Source organism: Epinephelus lanceolatus, chromosome 6, assembly GCF_041903045.1.
Source record: "Epinephelus lanceolatus isolate andai-2023 chromosome 6, ASM4190304v1, whole genome shotgun sequence".
Taxonomy (NCBI): Eukaryota; Metazoa; Chordata; class Actinopteri; order Perciformes; family Serranidae; genus Epinephelus; species Epinephelus lanceolatus.
In genome coordinates this window covers 48,139,249-48,154,585 of record NC_135739.1, presented here as the reverse complement: position 1 = coordinate 48,154,585, position 15,337 = coordinate 48,139,249, and the positions used below count along the sequence as shown (strand labels likewise).

At 41.3% G+C, this 15,337-nt stretch overlaps 1 protein-coding gene and 1 long non-coding RNA gene across 17 annotated transcripts in view; both read right to left on the bottom strand.

The window, feature by feature from the left end:
• Window positions 1-15,337, bottom strand: part of ptprfa (protein tyrosine phosphatase receptor type Fa) — an 888,655-nt gene that overhangs the window by 298,997 nt on the left and 574,321 nt on the right. For all 16 annotated transcript variants that reach the window (XR_013491747.1, XM_078169090.1, XM_078169094.1 and 13 more), the window contains one exon: window positions 3,024-3,187. Coding sequence is in view for 15 of the 16 variants with exons in the window: in XM_078169090.1 (XP_078025216.1) it covers window positions 3,024-3,187 (164 nt within the window). In the remaining variant the exon portion in view is untranslated. The remainder of the gene's footprint in view (window positions 1-3,023; window positions 3,188-15,337) is intronic.
• LOC144463713 (uncharacterized) lies at window positions 6,266-12,659 on the bottom strand. The gene is made up of 3 exons (XR_013491748.1): window positions 7,906-12,659; window positions 7,342-7,434; window positions 6,266-7,139 (listed from the first exon to the last, which is right to left on the bottom strand). It is a non-coding gene; the product is annotated as an uncharacterized LOC144463713 (long non-coding RNA).

Below are 15,337 nucleotides of genomic sequence, written 5' to 3'. Positions count from 1 at the left end.
ATATAAGCTCACTCCTAAAAAACGGAGGATCTAAGGTAAACTATGGACATTAACAACAAAATCAATATCGCTCCAAAAGGAGGAAAATCAGATTAAACTCAAAATAAACTTTCTCCTAAAAAGGAAGACCTAAGTTAAGCTATGAACAAAATCAAAGTCGCTCCAAAGGAGGAAAACAAACAACTATGAAAAATAATCCTGAGCTAAGGCAAGAAGCTAAGCTATAAAAGTTACAAACAAGAATCACTCGTTTAGAGGAACAACGGCTTACGTGAGGCAACACTGTGGCTGTGGAACAAGGCTTGGAGATGAGCTCGGGTGATCAGACGAAGACACTCTGGCACAAGACAAGGGAGACACAGACTATTTAAACACACAGAGGTAATGGGGAACAGGTGGAGACAGTTGGTAATCAGGGTAAACACACAGATGAACCATAAGGAACGGCAAGTGCTCTGAAACGAGAGGAGAGTAAGGCCTTCAAAATAAAACAGGAAATGACAAGACCAAAATCCCAAGACAAGACAAACCTCACCGCAGTGTGACACATATCCCAAATGAGATTGACCACAAACACTATCCCTGCACAATCTCATCTGTAGCATTTCATTTACTCACTGTTATTTTGTGTTAAGAGACTGTTTCTCCAACCTCTTTGTGTTTCCACCATTTTCTCCTCTGCTTAGGAAACTCTTAATCCTCTTAAAAGTCCTCCTTACACCTTAGGAACTCTTTTAAGGTCTAAGATGCTTTGTGAATAACTTTTATCTACCTAGTCTTAACTTTAAGGGGAAATTCTAAGTAAACGTCACAATTCCAAGAATTTTCTTAGAATTTCGTCACTAGGAGCAACTCTTAGTGCTAGGAAGCTTTGTGAATACGGCCCCAGGTGTTTTTTTCACAGGAGATCCTTGTCATGTACTACTGTCAGGATTAAGTGACAGTTTCATCAAATACGACAAAAAGTTCAATTTCTTTTTTATGATAAATATCACCTACTGAACCTATAACTGTCAGATTTAACCATAATGTTGCTGTTGTTTGAAAACCACATATCTCTGAATCTCTAAAAAAAAAATCAAGTGTTTAGGTATACACTTAAATAAATAAATAAATAGATTTTATCTGCCAAGTTTCTCTTTTCAAAGGCTAATGAAGCCAAGACCCATTGGGTAACCTCCAAAATGCATGATCACACAGCTTGATATATTATGGACTACTTTTATTTTTTATTTTACATTTCTTTTATTTTACATTTCTTGTGATGGATTACCCAACTGAAACTCAACTTATTTCCACTGTGTACTAAAATAAAAATAAACCACTGGCTGATGGAAAGGTAGGAAAAACACATTCAACAATATACAGTATTATAAGAAACATGTTGAGCAGTGATTCAATAAATATTTGATTATCAGAATAAAACATGCAAAACATCAACTTGGACTTGGTAGAGCAAGCAATTTTTGTTGGAGATGCTTTCCTCATAAACTCACCAGTACAAACAATTATTACCAAATTCAGACTCATCAAAAGAAAACAAGGACAAAAGGAGGAATGAGAAAAAGACAAAGTTAGGGTTGCCATTTGAGCAGAGCAGTAGCCATATGGAAGCTCCTATCAGCCCAGTCAGCAGCTCCAGATGTTTGATCCAAGCACAGGAAGCAAGAGCCAACTGTTAGCTTGGAAGAACAAGGTTGTGTGGCAACTCACAGTGACTTTCTGCAATGTGCCATGAAGGCCTTCAGGCCATCTCAACAAAAATGAATGTATGTCTCTTCTCAAGAAAATACTCCACTCTGACAATTTATTGGCCTTGAGGGAAATTTTGGCACAACTGTCCAATTGGACTCAACAATGAAGTGATCAGATTTTGGTGGTCAAAGGCCAAGTTCATTTGTGACCTTGCCTCCATCTAATTTTATTCAAACACCTTCACACGTTGAGGGAATTTCCTCAAATTTGACGCAAATGTCCACTTGGACTTAACAATGAACTGATTAAAGTATGGTTATCATAGGTCAAAGTTTAAAGGTAACTGAGACCTTATGTCTATCTTGTGAACATGAAATCTGAAGAAGGCCTTGAGGGAATTTCCTTAAATTTGGCACAAACATCCACTGGAACTCAACAGTAAACTGCTTAGAATCTGGTGGTCAAAGGTCAAGGTCACTGTGACCTCACAAAACATGTTTTTGGCCAAACTGCAAGAAGTCATACACTAATTATAACAAAATTGTACAGAAATGTCTACTTGGATAAAATGATGAAGAGGTGACTTTACAAATCCAAAAGGTCAAAGGTCAGCTTCACTGTGACATCATGATGTTCTGCAAAAACACTCTTCTGGCCACTACCCAATGTCATATCTCAGCAACAGAAGGGGAAATATTTGGTAACTGAACTGGTAACTTGGTGACACTAAACTTGGGTGTCCACCTTGGAACTGTGCTGATTGTATAGATCATCTGTGTTGTCGACGGAAGATGTGTGTGAAGCATCCATGTTTTCACAGACATGGATGCAAATTGAAACTGCAACTTGACGGGTGTGCAGAGACACATAACTGTGAGGTGGTAATTCTAGTTAACATATTCTGTTCCGCACTCACATGTTGTCAGTGGTTGTAGAGCACCACTGTGGTCCTAAAATTTGTACTCGTTTTCTAACACATGCACTTAGACTTGATAGGCAGGTTTAGTTTCCCTTCCCATTTTTGTTAATAGAAATTTGAGTTTGTGTTTCAATTGTTCATTGATTTGATGTCATCTGCAGCCCTTTTCCTGTGTCCACTCACCTCAGTTAATTCATTTTGTACCTTTTGGAAGACTTAAAAAAAAAAAGTATTATATGTAAATACATAAAATATATGTAAATGTTACTTATTTGAACACTCAAAAAAATGGCAATCAACAACTGAGTGCAGTGGCCTGATGTTGCTTCCCTTACCCCTGATCATTCTGGAATTTGACTGGAGGGCTTTGTTTTTAAAAGCTGTCTGCTGTTTTGTCTGTTAGACTCACCTCTTAAAGAGTAGAATAGCAATAACAATGATAATGATGAGAATGACTGCCAGCACTGGACCCATCACCCACAGCATCTCTGGGTCCTCAGTTTGTTGGGTCATCCCATTGTGGAGCTTCACCATGATGGGTTCAGAAAAAGGGCTGGCCGCAAAAGTCCTTTGCTGCAAATGAGCACATTAGGATAAAGGGTCAGTCTACACTTACTTAATCTCTCAAGACAGATTCTGCAATTTACATTGTAGAATCTGTCGGTAGCCCTGTGTGAAAGATGACTACAGATGGGGGGGAGGGCGGGGCTTTGAGTTTGAACGATGATGCGCTTTAGCCAATCACAATGGAGGGGGCATGGCCGAGACGTGCAGGTGTCTCCAGGAAATGTGTACCTACAGAAACAGCAAGCTCCGCGTCCATAGCGACTGCTCCACGCAAAACGCCGTCTCATCAACGTGATTTTTTTTTTTTTTCCAGCAGATGTCTTAGTTACAACATTGACTACGTTTACATGCAGTCAATATTCGGGTTAAGGTCAATATTCCGGTTTCTGAAACATTCGGAATAACCCGTTTACATGCGTGAGCAAACAGGGTTATTCCTGTATACATGGTAATTGTAATCAATTGGAATACCCCAATCAGAACAGCGACGCACGGACAACGTGTCGACGCACGGAGAACGTCATGACGCACTGCGCGTCATTTTAGCTTCTTCTTCCTGTATCCAAAAACAACAACGAGGGCAGCACGGCGGATAATGAACAGCCCAGGGCCGGTAGCAGTCGCTTTCGTCGTTTGCGCTTTGGTGCTGGTACTGACCCACCACCAGTACTTGACACTATTCTGTCTCTCTGTCTTCATTAATGGAAGGCGAGAACGTGAAGAAATAGGAAATGGAGCCGGAGCTGTGCCATCCATATCCATGCTACCCGTTTCCACCAGAGCCCCCCGGACACTTTGGATGAAGGTGCGCAGTCAGGACTGGTGGGAACGGGTAGTAATGATGGAGTTCACCGATGCCAACTGGCGTGACAATTTCCGTATGTCGCGTCGATCCTTTACTAAACTTTGCCAGATGATGGAGAGAGTGATGGAGCCCTGTGAAATCACCGTTCGCACACCGGTGCCTCTAGGGATGTGTGTTGCTATGGTGCTATATAAACTAGCAAGCTGTGCAGAGTACCGTGTGATAGCCAATCAGTTCGGAGTGCACAAGAGCACCGTGAAGAAAATGGTGTACTTATTCTGCCACGGAATGGTCGATTCTGTTATCAAAACGCTGATCAGAGCACCCACTTTGGAGGAGGCATGTGCCATCGCAGGGAGGTTTGAACGGGACCACTCCATTCCTCAAATCATAGGTATTTATATTTTCTGCTGCTTTAATTTATCTTTTGTCTTGATAATTTGAGTGCAGTGTACTGTACTATGTGTGTAGGCTACTGTGTACTATGTATGTAGGTATGTCTTCTTGACCCTGAATCTGTATTAAAACACTTTTTCTATTTATAGGCTGTGTGGACGGGAGTCACATCCCTTGTTTGCCTCCCAGTGATGGCTACAGGGACTTCATAAATAGGAAGGGATGGCCCTCCTATGTCCTCCAGGGAGTCTGTGATGACAAATACTGGTAAGCCTTTTACCATGCTTTGCTTAGGTATTTAAGCTTAAGATGATGTAAATGACTGTAAATGGTGTATCATATTGCTGCTGAGAGACATACTCCTACCACTGTAAGCTATAATAGAACCCCTTGCATCTATTGAATGTATTACACGTAGGGCTGGGCAATTAATAAAATTTCATTTTCAATTACAATTTTGGCTTCCAACAATTATGAAAACAAGATATTTGAGATAAAAAGATTATTGCGCCACGCTCCAGGTTTAGGGTTTCTGGAGAAAGCTTTAGAGGTTCTGGAGGAGGTTTTATGGGTTCTTGAGAAGGTTTGAGGAAGTTTTTGAGGTTCAAGTTAAAGTTCAAGGAAATCCACTGTTAAAAAGACAGTTAAAAAAAGATCACATGCATACATCATGTTTCCAAAGTCAACGATTAATCATGTTAAATAATCATGATCTCAATATTGACCAGAAAGAATTGGGATTATGATTTTTGCCATAATTGAGCAGCCCTAATTACACTTTGATTGACTCTGATCATTCTGCCACAGCTTCTGGAGTGTGAGCTGCAAAATGCCTGGTTCTGCGCATGACGCCAGTGCCCTCAAGCAGTCCGATCTGTTCCGGAATGCCCACCTCCTCCCAAAGGTAGGCTATGCATGTAGACAGCATCTGAAAACTTGTCTGGTTGCTAAATGTTACTGGTATGTTACTTAATTTTACATTAATCTTGTTAAACCAGAGTTTTTATGCATGCCATGAAATGACAAGGTGTTTTGACAGGATTTAGGACACTAATGGTGAAGCTTAACATTTCCAATAAGGTTTTAAAATTCATATCCCAATATCCCATTTTAGAGAGCTGTGCAGATCGAGGGGCAGGATGTGGATTTCTTCCTGCTCGGAGATCCTGCTTACCCGCTGATGCCTTGGCTCATGAAGGGCTATCTGCAATCTCCAAGACTGACACCACAGGAGGAATCCTTCAATGTGTATTTGAGTTCTGCTAGAACTTCTATTGAGATAGCATTTGGTAGACTGAAATCTCGTTTCCGTGTTCTCTTGAAGCGCAGTGATTTTCATTTCACATTTACACCATACATGGTTGCAACATGTTGTGCTCTGCACAATTTTTGTGAGATGGAGAAGGAGCATGTGAATCCCAGATGGGCAGAGGATGCAGCATCTGTGGGAAGGCAGTTTCCACAGCCTGTGCCACAGGCCAGTACAACATCCACTGGTGCAGCCACAGCCATCAGACGGGCACTAACTGTTTACCTTGCTGCACGTGTCCCACTCCGTAGGCGCTTATAGGAGAGGAGGAGAGAGAGGGAGGAGGAGAGAGAGAGAGAGGAGGGGAAGAGAGATGAGATGAGGGAAGAGAGGAGGGGAGAGGAGAGATGAGGGGGGAGAGAGAAGGGAAAGTAGATGGATCTAAGCTACTGATTTGTTACTTGGCATTGTAGTAGGCTTTTTTGAGGGTCTTCCAATGTTTATCTGTTCTGGAGTGTGTATGAAACTAGCTTTACAAAGTTTGTTGCTCACTACTTATGAGAGACAGAGGAGAAGAAGAGAGTATCTCAAAGTTTTGTTTACAATTTCTAATAGAAGTTCAATACATGTAAAGTTTCAAGTAACTTTTATTTAAAGTTTGTAATACAAATAAAATATTTTCACATAAAAATAACTCTGGTTTTGTTTTTACAATGAGGTACAAATAAGGGGCAACTTGTAGTTGCAGTAAAAATATGGAGCAACTTGTTGCAGAATATTTTCAAATGTGTGGAACAAAGTGCTTCAGAAAATGTTTTCTAATAAAAAAAATACAATAAGGTGCAACATGTAAACATTTTACAAAAATACTTTTAAGTGTACGTGTAAAAAAACGTACAAAGATACTTTCAAGTGTAAGGAGAAGTGCAACGGCCATTATGGAATAACAGCAGAACAACAAAACTGTGAAACTAGTGTCCCAACAATCATAAATGAGGTAGATCGAACCTTCTCAAAACTTGGTCATTTTTTAGCAAACCTCGATCACTTCAGACTGAGGTGTTTGGGTATGGGTTACGATGTGGAGGTGGGGCACTACCGGAGTTGGCAGAATCTCAAACCTTGGTCACCATCGTCAGCTTCACCTTCAGACTGAGGTGTGTTTGGGTATGGGTTACGATGGGGAGGAGGGGGAAGCCCATAGTTGTCGTAAGTGTTGTTGTACGGGGTATACATTGGCTGAGGCTGAGACGGAGTAAACATAGGCTGGGGCTGAAATGGCTGCTGCAATAGGGTACCTAACCCTGTCAGTAGTTGGGAGACTAACATTCCCATTGAGCGGCTTGTTTCAGTGATCAGTCGAGACATGAGTGCGTCATCCCTAGCGTGGCTCAACTGCCTCTGCTGCTCAATCCATTGGTTCTGTGCGTGCTGCATTCTCTCCATGAACTGTTGTTGTTGAGAAAGTGAAGTAGTCCCACGGGGCCTGGACCTGCGACTTGACCCACCTAGAGCAGACAAGACAGACCTTAGCTTGCACCATCAGCTATACTACATGATATAGCTTTTTTTATCACTATATCAAAGTGACCACTAAAGAAACGGATTATAAAGTATTTTCAGACATTACACAAGGAAGAGGATGAACTTAATGTTACAATACTATGCTCTAACCAGTTATGCCTTAATAATAAGATGCTGAAATCTTACCCGGAGTAGCCGCAGTGGAATTTGATGGCTGTGTAGACTGAGGAGGTGCAGTGGCATTGGATGGCTGTGTAGAAAGTCCACTTGCTCCATTCTCTGCATCAGGGCAAAAAAAACAAAAACATAGAAGCTTAATTTAGGGATCTCAAAAGTTGGATAGTGTTAGAATAGTTGGGAAGGTTATTGTTCACACACACCTTATATGTAAGCAGGCAGTGATTTCAATCTTAAAGCGATACTCCACTTTGTAATCGATTAATCCACCAAATATGTACTCACCTCATGCTGATGTGATGATGGGTGAAGATCTTCAGTTCACAAAACAATCATGGCGTTTGAGGAGAAAGAGAGTAGCAGCCTCATCCAGTACAATGGCAGTGAATGGGCGAGGCTGCTACGCTCTTTCTCCTAAAACTCCAGGACTGTTTTGTGAACTGAAGCTCTTCACCCATCATCACATCAGCATAGGAGTGAGTACATATTTAGTGGATTAATCTTACAAAATGGAGTATTGCTTTAAGTATATCACATCTGCTCAAGGTATTACCTATAAAGCTAACAGCTTACCTTTGTTATCATCATCTTCTTCAAGATCAAGTGAGCCACTTCCACTTGTTACGTTGCTTGCTGTAGACACAGGGGTGGCTGGCTCTCCAAGGTCTACATCACCCTCTGCCAAGTAGCAAAAATCAGAAGTCAGAACAGTGGGGGGGACACGGGTTTGGGCTTGACACTCGTTTAGACTGCCTAACATTCATTTATATTACTTTGATGTTTATTTTCCTTATTTGTTTATTTGTCAGGTACAGTGCATAATAAGTGACCTGTAAACATGCCGGAAAAGGCTAGTTTTCATTCACAGTCCTTGGCCAGATATATGTTGTAACATATACTTAAACACATAACATGCAACAGATTGAACAATGAGGCATGTACTAGGCAGGCAGGCAGTTACAAAACAGACAGAGGCAGCAGTTGTGGTAACTAATGTGTACAATTTTTATTACTGACGTTAGTTTGCTAGCTAACTTACTCAGCTAAGGTGAGCTAGCTAACGTTAGCTGACCTACCTTGGTCGCTTTCATCAGGTTGTTCTTGTTCATCCTCAAAGCCGACATCAACCCCGCTGTTTTGGGCAGTAGTAATGGGTCTTTGCCCGAAAATCTCATCCATTATGTCGAACTGGGGGAAGGTAGATGGGTCGGACCCGCTAGTAGCGTTTTGCCTCTTGGCCTTGTAGTACGCCTTTTTCAGCGTCTTCCAGCGGTGCTTGATCTGGTCTGGCGTTCGTACAAACCCTGCTTCGCGTAACTTTTCGCTCACTTTCTTGTATATTTCGCTGTCCCGGTACTTTCTACCGTCTACAAATGACATGATATTCATATATTTCACCACATTTACCAGGTGACTTGTCTCCTCCTCGCTCCAAAAATGTGGTGTCCTCCGTTTCGCCATGTTATCAACAAGTAGTTCCTGCACTCAAAAGACCAAGATTCCTTGCGAATAGAACATGCGCAGAACTCAAATTAATGTTCCGTTCAATGGGGATATTCCGACAGGCGTATACATGACCAAATATTCGGGTTAGAAAAGGAGTAACCCAGGGGTCATATTCGGGTTTTTAAAAACCGGAATATGAGCATATTCCGGTTTTTCATGGTGTTTACATGGCCGTGCGCAACCGGGTTATTGCTAATATTCCGGTTATGAAAGGGTTATTGACTGCATGTAAACGTAGTCATTGTTGAGCAAACTGGAGCAGTTTCATGTCGTATCCAACAACAGGAGGCTTTTAACAGATGACGTCCTGATGTTAGCTTTGCTAACTGTCCCTGTCAGCTGCAGCCACTGCTGCTTTCTAGACATCGTGATTTCCCATAACTGAGTAAATACCACACAAAGCTACACAAAACTGCTTTGCTAGCTCACTCATGTTGTGACTAAGATATCCGCTGGAAAAAATATTTTATTCACGGACCGTTTATTGAGTTATTACCTTATTCTTATACAGTCTATGGTTATTACAGACACTGCTAACAGCTAACGTTAACAGCTAACGGTTAGCCCAGCTAATCTATGATAACCATGTTATTTACAAAATGTGTACACAGAAAACGTTTGTTCAGTCATTGTGTTTATAGACTTAACAAATAGGGATATCCCGATCCAATATTTGGATCGGTATCGGTCGCCGATATTAGCAAAAAACATGCATCGGAATCGGATCGGACTGCATGGAAAAATGCCGATCCAAGAACTCCTATCCAGTTTTTCACGGAGTCCAATCCAGGTTTTCTGGCCAGCCCAGCGCTCCGCGATTCAAGCAGTCCATTCCAGTGATCCGCTCCAGCACTTACTATCAATCCACCAGGCCAGCATGCAGACGGCAGACACACACGGAGGGAAGGGTAGGAGGAGTAGTGGTCAACTTAGTTAACTGACTATTTGTTTTCTGCTCTGGTTTTTTGAGAGTGATATTTTTATTTGGTTTACACTTTTACTGTTTAAGTAAAGAGCACTGATGGCATTGTTTTGGGCACAATTAGTGAAATTGGAGCCATGGATGGACTATTGCTTGTTCAAACAGTTGTACAATATTGTGTGCCTGTGCACCAGGCTGGCACTGACACTTGTCAAATGTCAACAATGTCTTGTGGTGTTAATCTTTTTTTTATTTATAGGGGGCCAAAGCACAAGTGTGTGGAGTCTTGCTGCTATTTTAATTTCAGTGTTAGACATTTTAAAGATTTCTTGTGTTGATTTATTTTCTATTTATTAAGGGGCCAAAGCACCCAAAGCAAACCAGCTATATTTTTTATTTAATGTTCAAGTTTAAAGTTTGTTTATTTAACCCTGTTAACAATAAATGGGTCACTTTCTCATACGAACTGCTGTGGATCATTCTAACTAACCTGATGAAGTAGTTGTTCTTGTTAGAGTAATATTGCTTGATCAAACCTTTTCTAACATGACTGACAACAAAATAAGTGAATATGTATAATACGTGCTTGGATCAGATCGGTATCGGTATCGGCCAAAACTCAAGGATGTAATATCGGTATTGGATCGGAAGTGAAAAAGCTGGATCGGGACATCCCTATTAACAAACATCAGATTAGTCGGTGATATAGTGACGTGAAAAATGTGATATATAGCTAAATTCTGCTGGTTTTCTACCCGAAGTATTTGTAAACAACACAGTGATTCCCTGGGGGCACTGCCGGAAGTTAAGGGTGTCAGCGATCGCCGAGGCTTCTGCACTTCTGTTAGTCGAAAAACTCCGGGCTGTGCCTCCAGAGGTAAAGGAAGAAAAAAAAATTTTTTTTCTTTTTTTTTTACCGATGGATTTCCAGATTGACACTTACTAGGTTATACACAACAGAGAGAAGTAAATCAGGTCACAATGCTAGAGGTTTAACTGTATTGCACTTCACGAGGTTGTGCTTTTGTCATCTCCCTGGCTTTACTTTTTAAGTAAATCACCTAAAATGTCACCAACATGAGTCCTGAGCAGAGTTGGGTAAGGTTTACTTTAAAAGTAATCAAAGTACTTTACTGTGTTACTCTTTTAAAAAGTAACCAGTTACTTTACTGCGTTACTCTCTGAGTAAAGTAACTCAAGTACTTTTAAAGTACTTCCAATGTTACTCCCTGAGAAAAGTAACTCAAGAACTTTTAAAGTACTTTTGAGTATTCTGCATTTCCTATTGGGCAATGGACCACAGGGCGCTAAGCCTACATTTTTTTGTCTCCAAAATTAAAGTTATGGACCACTTGCCCTTCACTGAGATCCAATTCTCCCATCACAGCCGTCACTTTGACCAGTAGAAGGGGGAAATGATGGTGTGAAACAGCAGAGGCACTTTATCAACCCGGGGAGTGACGTCACTGTTATTAGCACGAAGCTAGCAAACAATGGTACATCCTCACAGTCGGACATAAAGTAATAACATTGACAAATAGCGGCGGGGCTTTTACTCACCCTAACTGCAGAGGCTACCAGCTTCATTTGAAACAGACTACATTATAGACGGTCCGTTAGTTATTAATCCCTCTGTGTTTTTATATTTTTACTTTTTATCCGCTGACATTGTCTTCATAAAGTTAACACATTGCGTCGTCATTTCAAACTCAATACTTTCTGATTTTCCTTCAAATTAAAAGCCCCTTATAACATTGGCTGAGAGAATTCCTCCATTTTCTAAATAGGCTTTTATTGTGAAACATTTGTAGGAACTTGGTTGTGGAGGATACAGTAGCTTGAATGTTTACGTACGGCACCTCAAATGTAGCTCCTGCCATCTGCTGATGCTTTTAGGTGACTACAACATTTCAGCTGGCACATGAACAGGCACAGTGACTCAAATAATAGTAAAATTAATAAAATAGGACAAGAATAACCTGATGACATCACACACGTCGTGAAAGACGACCGGGGACAATTGGTGAGTACCATCGTGTAGTGTGTCATGTCTATCAGCCAAGTCACGACACGAATTTATGACTCCACAATCGTGTAATGTGACATAGTGCCTTTCAGAACGGGCAGAAAAGTCGTGTAGTGTGCAAGTCCTGACTCTGACCTGTCTGTCAGCGAGACCTTTTTTTAGACTCCACTGTAGACAATGGCAGCATTTCTTCTATCACGTAGCGAGCCACAAGCTTCGTGGCTTCTTTCGGACTGATAGGTTTAATGATATCTCCATTATTAGAACCAAAGACAGTCGTTGCTGTTTCGGAGCTGAAGGACCAGCGTTCTAAAAGTAACAGAAGTAAGTGATGGCTTGTAGAAAATGTACTCAAGTATTTGATTACTCAAACAGCAAATTAACGCGTTAGGTTACTCGTTACTGCAAAAAGTAATCAAAGTACTCTAACGTGTTACTTTGTAACGCCTTATACCCAACTATGGTCCTGAGTGATTTCACAGTAACACAATCCCCCAAGCATATGCATAAAGCTACCAAGTTTGAAGCAAAAACACTTGTCACATAGATCACTATCTGAAATCTATCTCCCTGGTTTTACAATCAACATCAGCAAAGTGACAAAAAATGTGAAAATTTGTGAAATTATCAAAATAATAGAAAACCTGGAAAAAGCTGGACAATTACTGTCAAGAACAGAACACACACACACACTTTGGGATGGATGATGCCTGATTTAAAGAGTAACTAAATGCGAGAAAAAAAAAACAAAAAAAATAAAAAATAAAGCTGCAAGCAGCATTGTTCGGGACCTCGGGCTCTCGCTGTCGGCCTCCAGCTCACGTAGACAGTGTGAGTTAGCCTATTCGTAAGAGTTGAAATGTGCATCTGGCAGAAGAGCAGAGAGAGAGACAGACAGAACACAGAGAAGAGAGCTCTTTTAGTGGAGATTTAACTCCTCGAACAAGTTCTTCCCATTCCCAAACTGTTGGTCCAATCATCAAAATAATGTGATGGTGAGAGAGATAAAGTTATACAGAAGATCTGTTTAGCAGCAGTTGAGCTGTCATGTGTGCGTCTTTAAAGCTGATAAAATAAACAGTGTAGGAGGAGATGTGTTTTTTTAAGAGCACGTTTGAGGTGAAATCTTACTTTGAAAGGGCAAATAGCTCACTTCCTGTTGGATTTAGGTCATGGGTGTCAGCGCGTGATTTGTATGTCGAACACACAGCAGTTTTGGTTTGATATTTCTACAACATTCCTACGGGCCACAGTGGCCATTTTAGTGCACCTAGGTAGCGCTAGAGAGCCCATTTTGGCACTGTAGGGGTTAATAATGTGTGTGTTCTGTTTCAAATGAAGTTTCTGCTGCTGTAATCTGTCCTTTAAAGATTGTGAGACACACAGACCAGAGAACCCTGTGGCTGTGTCTGTGTGTGCAGCCGTTGTCATGGCGATTAATGACTTGCCTGCACCTGAGGTGCACACAGAGAGCTCATGAGAGAGCAGATCAGCAAAGGCTGTTTATAATGGGTTTTAACTCCTCAAACAAGTTCTTCCCATACCCAAACCGTTGGTCCAATCAAGAAAATAAAGTGATGGTGAGAGAGAGCTACTTCTCGTGAATGCATGTGTCGTGTTTTATATTTCCAGAGTCAAAAATGTGGTCAGAGGAGCGAGTTTAAAATGTGTTGCACCTCAGCTTTTTCCCGAAATTTCTCCTCTGACTTTACATGGGAGTGAATGTGAAAAAAATCGGCGCTCCCTCTGCTTTGGAGCCACTCAGCAAAAATGTGTACATGTGAGAGATTCCATGTCAACATATCTGTGACCAGGACAAATTTTCCTACGTTTTGTGGTATAAATTGTGTATGTACAGTGAAAATTGTGGCCATGACAGTGAGTTAAAGACAAAAGTTTTAGACGATTTTTAGAGCCTCTCCACTCTAGCGCGCAGCATTCCGTGCAATACACACCCATTATAAACTGACAATTTCTCCACTTTTGCTCATGGTACTTTGAGAGGCACAGATTAAAAACGGTAAAAGATATGAAAAAGATGAAAACAGGTCTGAATAGATGAGACCTGTGGCAATATTTGAGAGTTGGAATGGAGTCTGTAGCACAAAGTATGGAGACGCTGTAAAGGCTAGAAAAAGCCCAAAGATTGGTCTCTTTCTCCCCCCTGCTGCCATTCATTTACTATGGGACAGCTTTCAAAGATCGTCAGGACGTTTTTCTGACATCTCACCTTTAGGAGGCCATAAAATCCAAACTAAGCGAGTAATGACAAAGTTATAAATACGATCTGATTAGAAGGAGTTGATCTGTCATCCGTGCAAGTTTGAAGCCTATAGGATAAATGGTGTATGAGAAGAAGATTTTTTAGGAAAGGCAGTTTTAAGGCAAAATCTTACTTTGAAAGGGCAAATAGCTCACTTCCTGTTGGATTTAGGTCAGGGGTGTGAGAATTGTAGGGCTTGATGAGACGAACGTGTCAGTTTTGGTTTGATGTCTCTACGACATTCCTACAGGCCACAGTGGCCATTTTAGTGTGCTTAGGTGGCGCTAGAGAGCCCATTTTGGCACTTTAAGGGTTAATTTCATGATTTTCTAAAATTTTTCACTGGTTCTGATATGCGTGCCAATTTTGGTGAGTTTTTGAGCATGTTTAGGGGGTCAAATTCCAGTTCAAAGAGGCGGCGGGAGAAAGAAAGAATAATAAACGCACCAAAAACAATAGGGTCCTCGTCTTTGGCGAGGACTCCTCTGTGAGGAGACTCCTCTGTGAGGAGTCCTCTGCCTCTAGGCTCAGTCCCTAATAAACGCTACAAAAACAATAGGGTCCTCGCCCTTCAGCCGAGGTCCCTAATTAAGCAGCGTTTGGCGGGACCTCGCCTCGCGCCCGTTTTGGCCTCCAGCGAATTATTTAGAAATATCACAGATATTGCCACAAACATCAGAAAATTCTCACAGAGGTGAATGTTTTGATGTTTGAATGCTTTCTGTAGCTATAGGTATGTAGAAGTGATATCACAATATGCAAATTAGATGAGTGAATTTTCTCCCATCAGATTCCTGTTTCTTAATTTTGAGGATGAGATGACAAAAACAACACACCTACAGGCTGCAGTGGCCAGTTTAGTGCACCTAGGTGGCGCTAGAGAGCCCATTTTGGCACTGTAGGGGTTAATAATGTGTATTTGCTGTTTCAAATGAAGATTCTGCTGCTGTAATCTGTCCTTTAAAGATTGTGAGACACACAGACAGATAGAGCCGTGTGTGCGTGTCTATGCCTGCAGCCGTTGTCATGGCGATTAACGACCTGCCTGCTCCTGAGGGGCACACAGACAGCTCATGATCAGCAAAGGCTGTTTAACATGGGTTTGAAGTGTCTCAAACAACTTCTTCTCCTTTCCAAACCGTTGCTCCAATCCCCACAAAAATTGATTTGACAGACATCCACTTGTCATGAATGCACGTGCCATATTTCATATTTGTGGAGTCAAAAATGTGGTCACAGGAGCGATTTACAAATGTGTTGCACCTCATCTGTTTTCCAGAAATTTCTC